Source organism: Athene cunicularia (assembly GCF_003259725.1).
Source record: "Athene cunicularia isolate RWA chromosome 3 unlocalized genomic scaffold, athCun1 chr3_part1, whole genome shotgun sequence".
Taxonomy (NCBI): domain Eukaryota; kingdom Metazoa; phylum Chordata; class Aves; order Strigiformes; family Strigidae; genus Athene; species Athene cunicularia.
In genome coordinates this window covers 113,171,908-113,180,463 of record NW_020799097.1, presented here as the reverse complement: position 1 = coordinate 113,180,463, position 8,556 = coordinate 113,171,908, and the positions used below count along the sequence as shown (strand labels likewise).

At 46.4% G+C, this 8,556-nt stretch overlaps 1 protein-coding gene across 2 annotated transcripts in view; it reads right to left on the bottom strand.

Annotated features, from left to right (window-relative positions):
- The window catches only part of ABHD12 (abhydrolase domain containing 12), a 43,127-nt gene that overhangs the window by 3,488 nt on the left and 31,083 nt on the right, over positions 1-8,556 (bottom strand). For both annotated transcript variants that reach the window (XM_026846317.1, XM_026846316.1), the window contains exons 6-12: positions 5,474-5,519; positions 4,101-4,230; positions 2,550-2,587; positions 2,278-2,357; positions 1,414-1,496; positions 623-701; positions 204-331 (exon numbers count right to left, since the gene is read on the bottom strand). In XM_026846317.1, the coding sequence (XP_026702118.1) occupies positions 204-331; positions 623-701; positions 1,414-1,496; positions 2,278-2,357; positions 2,550-2,587; positions 4,101-4,230; positions 5,474-5,519 (584 nt within the window). The remainder of the gene's footprint in view (positions 1-203; positions 332-622; positions 702-1,413; positions 1,497-2,277; positions 2,358-2,549; positions 2,588-4,100; positions 4,231-5,473; positions 5,520-8,556) is intronic.

The window sequence follows — 8,556 nt, the reverse complement described above, 5'->3', positions numbered from 1 at the left end:
TTGCAGGGAGGTGGAGAGCTCTGACTGTGCTAAACCAGCCCCAGTATCTCACCCACTCTGGAGACCAAAGAGGTTTTCAGAAGAGCTGCCCAATACAGGCGCCTGTTATACATCTCTCGCTCCTGGGCGCATGTCACAGTGTGCCCCAAAGCCCCAAGCCCCATCCCCAAGCCCCATCAGACCCCAGTTAGCTGGGCTGTTACCGCAGTATTCGAGGTAGCTCTGGACTCCTGTAGATGTACTTGTGCCGGTAGCCAAGGTCTGTGTGGAATGGAACAAACTGCACCTTGTAGTCTCGGAAACTCCGTGATGTTGCAGCAATGTTGTAAAGCTGTGTCAAAGGGGAGGCAGGTGAGGGACACGTATCACTCCAAACCAGCTACCCCTGCCAAACCAGCACCCATCTCATGGGTGAGTTATGGGCCCTGGCTTGACCAGCTTTGCTAGCTCTAACTCCATTTCACTACTGATTTGCCACGTCCAACACCACAGAATTTGTAGTCCCTTCAGGCTCTGCACTTCTTCATACACCTTCCTATTGCTGACTCTTTGCCTGGCTGGGATGTTGTTCTAGCCACACCAGTTCCTCCCACCAGATCAGTCTGCAGAGCCCCATGTGTACCTTCTTTCCCAGATGAAATGGTACCACCGGGTCATCCTCAGCATGAAGGATAAGCAGGGAACAGGAAATGTATTTCACACTGTAAAAGAGACAACAGTCACAAAGGCTCAGATCAATCCCATCACACTCTAACACCAACACACTTGGATTTTCAAGGAAACTGCAATGTCCTGTGGGTCATTAACTACAGTTCAGATCTTGAAAACACTATTATGGGCACCATTCATTTGATCTATAGAAAATTTACTAGTGAAAGGCATCTTTGTAAAAGCTATTTGCTGCTTAGACTAGAGAAAAGTGGCTCAACCCACTGCAAAGCATCATCCCCCCCAAGCTCTGGTTTGGTTTCAGTACTGAAAATCACTCACAAATGCTCAGGCTCCTGAATGAAAGGCTCAGTGAAAAGAGGTAATGTTATTACACACAGTGTCTTATGCAAATGCACAGCAGAGAAATCTCAAACCTTCAATGTCCCAATGCTACTGTTTAACATGTAACATACACTTGAAAAGTATAAATCACATGGACCAAATCAGCATATCCCTGAGCAGCCTCTGTCCTCTCTGTTACATCTGTCCTTATTAAGAACCATCAAAAGAGTTCCACAGTGCAAAGCTGTGTTGCACTCAGGGCTACAAGAGTAACTGAAATCCCTTCAGGAATGCTTCAACAACAAAACAACAGCAACAAAAAAAAAAAAAAGCAGAGAGTGCAGTCTAATGTCTATCCTCCTTGATGCTTGCCATGGCTCACTGCACCACAGCTGAAAACCCAGCAAAGAGGGAACTCACTTCTCATCGTTTGCAAATTTAATTCCGCTTGTCGTGATGGGGTCAAGGAAGAACCAATCAAACCCAGGGAAGTATCTGTATATCTGAGAGGAAAAATTTGCATTAGTGGCAGGCACTAGCAGGACAGTTACACAAACAGCAGTAACAGGGCAGGCCACTGCCATCCCAGTAACATCCCCTGGCTGCACCCTCTGCAGTGAGATGGTCTGTGCATTATTTTTCCTCTCTTGTTTTAGGGCCATCTTATCGGCCTGCTCAGGAGCAGGCTCTTTGGGTGCTTGTATGGTCAAGGTCTCTAGGTATCATGCTGCTGCTGGCAAGAGAACTTTATCCCAGGTCACCTCAGCAGCCCAGCCACATCCAACAGCCGGTCTGGGTGTCTGCTCAGGTCAGAACCAACTCGCAGCCATGCTGGATGGAAGAGATGGCTGCATCAGAGTGAACTCACCAGGGAAACCACACAAGTGCAAAGGAGCCACATGGACAGGGTAGTGATCAAGAAAAGCCCAACTTTGCCATTGCTTTGCTCACAGCCCACAAAGTAGTCTCTTGCAACAGAGAAGCTACAACACAAGAACAGGCTGTCCACTGCTGAGAACAGAGTGTATCTTCCCCTCTCTACATTTATTGCCCCTTCTGAAGCAAGTTTCTGTTTTCATTAAGCAGGCTCGACATATGGCTCTGGGAACTCCTTTTAGGACTAGCGCTCCCAGGAGCTGCCCTAGGTGCAGCTCTTTACCCCTGACACATAAATATCACTGCTGCCCCACAAGTCACACACTTAGCTCAGTTATATCATGTCTGAAGGTTAATTTCTAAGCATACAATTACACACCACTAGTGAGAACAGCACTGTGTACTTGCCACAGAAAATGGGTGACTGCGTGCCTCCTCCCGTATGTTGGTGAACGGAGACTCCAGTATCAGGGCATCTGGTGGTGTTTCTGAAAAGCCGAAGGCAATGTGCTGAAATGCAGGGGTGCAGATAGCCAGCTAGGTCAGGGTCTGCCTTGTAAGAGCAGCTGCCATCACGGTGCACCAAGGACAGTCTTGTCACAACAGCAAACATATGTGGAAATCTGGGACACTAGCAGGACCCAGGCTGGGTGGGAAGAGCATCCACCTGCCAGACTTACCTCTCTCACAAAGGCGCCTCACTAGATTTGTTGCGACCCTGGAAAGAAGAACAACGAGCGCTTAATCTGGCATAGGCCCTTTGCAAAGCACCAGGCTCTAGTGGTAGTAGGTGGCAGAGGTACCACTCCACTGCGACAACATCAACCCCTCACACTGTCTGAGGTCTGGGCAGCCAGCTGACTTGGGTTCCCACAGGTCTTCCAACTGTCTCAAATGGCACCAGGTGCTTGCATTTAGGTAAGTGAACAGCAAGCACACCATGTAGCTGCTTGGAAGGACCTCCTTTAAGGTGGCTCTCAGGCTCCCAGTATATCTGCAGCTGTATGACACAGTCTCTTACCCCTAGACAAGGGCTGAGCAAGAAAGAGGGGAATGCAGGGGTATGGGTAGAGGGGTGCTGTGTTCCAGGCAGCTGGAATGCAGGGTCCCAGAGTGACACTGCAGTGAGTTTCCATGTCTGGGTCAGAAAGCACAAGGTCCCCCCCATGCACGTCCTTAATGAGATAGGGATATTTCCAAAGTTGTTGAACCCTTCACAAGCACAGCATATTTCAAAAACCTCAAACTCCAGGCTAGCTACAGTCACCAGGGAACTCAGCTGGGGACCACAGACACAGGCCACTCAGATTACAGTGGAGTGAGAAATGTCACAAACATGCTCTGACCCAGAATGTGATCCCAAACATGGCAAAAATTTAGAGGAAAAGCCAAAGGAAAAGCCTTTGCCTTCTCTCAAACAAAGCAGGATGGTTAGTATCACAGTAGTGAAGAGGCACTATCCTGAAATACTTCCCTGTCCCAGAAACGCATTTGATAGACAGTAAGACAAGGTGTTGTGGTACAAAACAGCTCAATCTGCACACAGCTCAAAAGTAACTTGCGTTTGCCCTCTGCTCCTCCGCAAATCAACGGGTTAAGGGCACACACTGCCTGCTGAACACAACCCACTTCCAGATAGCAATGGAAAGGGAGGAAGCAGGAAAATAAAGTTAAAATCATTCAAGCAAAAGCACTTGACACTTTGAACTTCCCTACATCAGGTATGACCATGTAAATGTCACAGATGGCCAGCAGTGTAGTCATGCAGGCATCTGCATGAGTACTGATTACACACGGCATGTTTGCCAGGACAGGAAGAAAACGTTTTGTGAGGGCAAGTCACATGCACGTGCAGCTGGTCTGAGATACTCTTTCAGAGTTACCAGAGAAGCCTAATGTTCTACTCTGAAGGACATATAGACGCGGGTTCACTACAGGAAGAGAAGACTGCGGTCCCACTCTCTCTCCCCTTGGTCAATCAGCATTATATTACTGTAAGTGGTTTTTTTCCAGTGTAACCCTCTGGCCAATGAAGATTTAAAATCAGTTCCTGCGTAGTCATTCCCTGTAGCCTTTCTCACTCCACAGAGTGCAAGGGGGAAGCTATTCTGCAGCAATTATGACACAGACTCCAAGCCAGCCTGGGGATTATAGCTAATAGCACCTTTAGCCAAGGTCAGTGTTTAATGTTCTTCAGAAGCTGCTAAATCCTACTGAGATTAGATGCTTACCCTGTGCCCAAGGAGTGTCCCCATATATAGACGGGGTTTTCTCCACTTCTTGCTTTTATCCAGTCGAAGACATGAAGGGCATCGTAGGTCATTCCCCGCTCTGATGGGCTGCCTATTGAATCGCCCCAGCCTGAAACACAAGTAGTCCTTCTGACAATCGCACAAACTGGTCAGCAAAGCCAGTCAGCTCTTCCCATGTAGCCCATCTGCAACTGCAGAGGGACCTGAGACATGGACAGTTTATTTCACCATGCACCTCTACAATTTGGGGCTAAAAGCCCTGATTCATCAGAAGTCATTTAAACAAGGTAATTGCTGGCTGCCAAGGAGGTTTTGTGAATTTAGCCAACAAAACCAAGACCTAGATCTCAAACACTGCCATGCTGTGTTCTTGCACCTATCTGCAACAGCCCAGCTCCCAAACCATAGCTGCTTTTGCATGCATGTCACCAACTTGTAAGTGGAGTCTCTAACAGTGTAAGAACTGGATGCTTAGGGTCAAAAAATAAGCATTTCACAAAGCAACATCAGCTTGTCCATGTTGTTCAATCAGTGCCCTCAAGCAATTTTCCACCCTCCTGATTGTTTTGGCTCTATCACTATTACAACGCGTCTACACATCTTATGCTAAGCGGCAAGCATCCCACATCCCTTCTGACACCTAATAAGCAGTCAGAGAAGCAGCTGCCAGCAGGACTGAAAAACAGGGCAAGCTCGTGCAAATAAATCTCTCCCAGATGTCTTCTTGATAAAAATGCAACAGATTAATTTCTTTCCTGTCTCTCCAGTGGCATTACACTGCAGTCATGCCTTAAATACTAAGGGAAAAAACGAGCAGCAGATGCTTGCCTGCTGGTGGCACAAGTTGCAAAATGGTCATGGCTTCTGGCAAGGACCTTACCAATTGTTAGCAAATCATTTACTCTATGTCTTATCTTACCTATCAGCTTTTTAAAAGAAGTGCAAGTTCATTTCCCTGTATGACCTCAGGAAAGTCAATTAGAACATATCCAAAAGACTACATCTAGGCAAGCTTACTAGTTTCCAGATGTGCACCTGGAGGATGTCTTAACTGGATGCTGTGACAGCATATTTGCCTGGGTCACCCCTCTGCTCCTTAGCTCCCAAACCAACAAGCCCTGTGCATGAGAACAGATAGGAAGCAGTGCTACACAAGAAGGCACCAGAAAGAAATTTCTGAAAGTTCTTTGGATACCCATGAACTAAAAAGAAGCAATAACCACATCTAATTAGCTGGCAGCAAGCATTTATGAAAAAACAGTTCCCCTGAGATCCAGAAGAAAGTAACTTCTTTGTTGCTTCTACAGAAAGAGATGTCTAAAAGTGTTTCATAATAAAAGAAGCCCACATACCTCGATAATCAAACGTGACCACGTGGTACCCAAGGGAGCTGAGAACCTGGAGGGCAGAGAAACATGCAGAAACCCATCACAGATACTTGCACAGCAGCCGTTCTCTTGCCTCAGGCCAAGGTGCAGGGATCGAATTTATAACATTATCAGCCTGACACAATAACGCAACAACTTATAGCTTTTCTTTGTAGCTGGCATAGAGCTTTTCAAACACTAATCATCTCAGCCTGCTGGTTTTACACCATTTGTTTCCTCGACTTTGTATCAGGCTTAGATGTTGATTCTCCCTTTACCAGCTTTGCCTTTAAGGTCTGCAAATATCCTATGACCATTTACCCTACAAACACTTTCCAGTTTTCCTGTGAAACAGTACAACTGCTTCACTTATATTATTCAAACTGGCATAAATGTTAGCATAATATATAGGAGCCTGTTTCAGAAAACTTAAATAAATGCAACTAAAATTGCTCTATCACAAAGATCTATATTACAACCAATGGTAATCATAACAAAGTCTGTTAAAAGCAAGTAATAATACCCAATGTTAGATCAACTTGCTTGGAAAAAGTGCCTTGGTAAAAACAATGATAGCATTCCAAGCTACCATTGCTGGTAACATAACGTGAACATAACAGCACTGTGGTAGATAAAAAATGAACAAAAAGTCACAAAAAAATTGAAATGTTGCTGCTGTCATGATACGTGATTTTAAAAAAGCAATCTTAGTATTACAGTATACTCTAAACCTTCTAATGGACAAAAGGAAATCATCTCCTGTGTGAAACCAACACTTTATTTCTAGTGTAATTGAAATCTTAACAGCCTAAACAATTACTGTTACTAGTTCCAATCTCATTATTACAGAAAAAAAAGAGAGGAAGAGGACAACATAGAAAAGAGGGGTGTTCAGGTAAGCTGATAACTCCTTTGCTGGGAGGACTGTGATGGTGACAGTTTCTCCCACTTCCCTCTAGGACCATTTGGGGCTAATTTTCATACATTTCAGACATGCACTGGATGTTTCTTTCTCTTCACTGGTCTGTGATCCCAAATTACTTTATGGGGCGTGTTCAGCATACACTGGGTACATTCTCTTTGTTACCTCTAAATCCAATTTTGCCCAGCTCCCAGGTCTGCACCTCTGTAGTCTGTACACAGCCCGGGGGTCTCTGGGGTCAGCCTGTGCCCTGTTCCTTGCATGCATGTACCTGCGCTCCTCAATGCCTTCTGTGTTCCCATCCCCCAGGTCTCTGCTGTCAGACCAGCCTTGGTTGTTGGACCCCCCTGATGGGACATGCAGAACACAAAGTTCCTTCTCGCCAAGTCTGATTTTCAGCTTTACAATGTGATTTTACTGCTAAAACATCACATACTATCTAGCCTTTTCCAGGCCATTAAAAATGATTTAACCTGATGGCTGTATTGGCAGCATCCCTCCTCAATAACAAATGGATGCACTTTTATTTTAATTAGCAGCTGTTACATTTAAAAACAGATTTTTACCATTCTCTATTTCTTAACTTTAACACATCCATTGCAATCATGCACACAGAACTAATGTTTCATTTTCAAAGCCAACTGTACCCCAATTCCACTAGAAACTTCGTTATTCAACTAGTCCTTCAACTTCTATCTGCTTAATTACTGATAAATAATTATCTGATAATGTTTTCAATTCAAATATTTTTTCTTTCTGATCTCCATCCTAGGTTTCTTTTATGTTTATGCTCATTTATGCTTTGCACCTGTGCTATTGGAGCTGGGTACACACCTCACTCTGGGAGCTCAGCCCTTGCAACAGGAGACCATCGCTGTTCACCCCAGGTCACTGTTCCCATGGCAGCTCTGCCTTCTGCCACCTGAATATCCACCTTCTCCCTGTTTGTTTTCCTTCAAGCAGCCCTTCAGCACCTGGTTCTCCCCCTGCATTTACCTTCTCAGATCATTGGTCTGACCTGTACCAGCCACCACCTGCACCTCCTACCTGTCAAAGACCACCACAGAGTGGCCTCCAGCTTCCCTCAACCCCAATCTGAGTCTGAACCCCCCCAGCACAGCCCTATCCTCAAATCCTGCCACTCAGCACAGCCAAAACCAGCAAGGGAAGCACCCAAGATAGCTGCTATGCCTGGAAAGATCGTGAAGTGTCCTGAAGAGGGACAGGAATGGCATGATGCAAGCCCAGCCAGATTCTCCTCTCGCCACTAGGAGCCAGGACCTGTGAAGCTACACAAAATAAATTCACCTGGTAGAGAACAGGGGATGCTGCAGCATTAGTCTGTCTGGCTTTTGTCCTGATCAGCTGCAAAATGTAACAGCCCTCTCACAGCAATAAGGATGCCCTCAAGACATTCCCCCGGCACAGGTAGCAGCAATGTCCATGCTCACCTAAACTTAGGCAGGCCATGCTCAGGACCCCTGACCACTAAGACCTGCCTCCTCACAGCCCAGCCCAGCATAAGCCAGTGTGCTCAGTTCTCCTCTCCCTAGCAGAGAGCAAGGACAAAGACCTGGGGTAAAGATGATGAAGATCATCTCATGCTTTACCAAAGGAAGAAGCTGATGGAGTCTCCCAGTCCTGCACCCACTCAACTCAAAGGTGAACCACGAGCAGGGGCTCATTCCTCCAAGGACCTGCCAAACGCCAACCATGGGCACTGCCTGGCTCATGCACTTTAGAGGTGCCTTTCTCTTCCAAGGAAAAGAAGTGAGGCTGAGGAATGGGAACAAGCAGTTAAAGCAGCAGAAATTGTCACTACCACCATTGCAGCTGCCAGAGCTGTAAGGTGCCCACCTCAGCCTTCATGATGCAGGGCCCCACACTAATAGCACCCCCTGCTTTAGAGCATGGCTCTGCTACCCATGCACCTTCCTACCTACCCTGGCACTGGGCAGCTGCAGCACCTAAACACCCACTTTCCAAGAGGAAAGCAGACATGCAAAAAAGGCCAAACTACAGCCTATCACAGTGGATACAAAAAAGGAAGAACCTCCAACATCCAGCTCCTCCTGGTGATGAACAGACAGTGATGATGAGCTGTAACATCCCTGCCTGAAGCCATCAACGCTGGGAGCATCCCAAT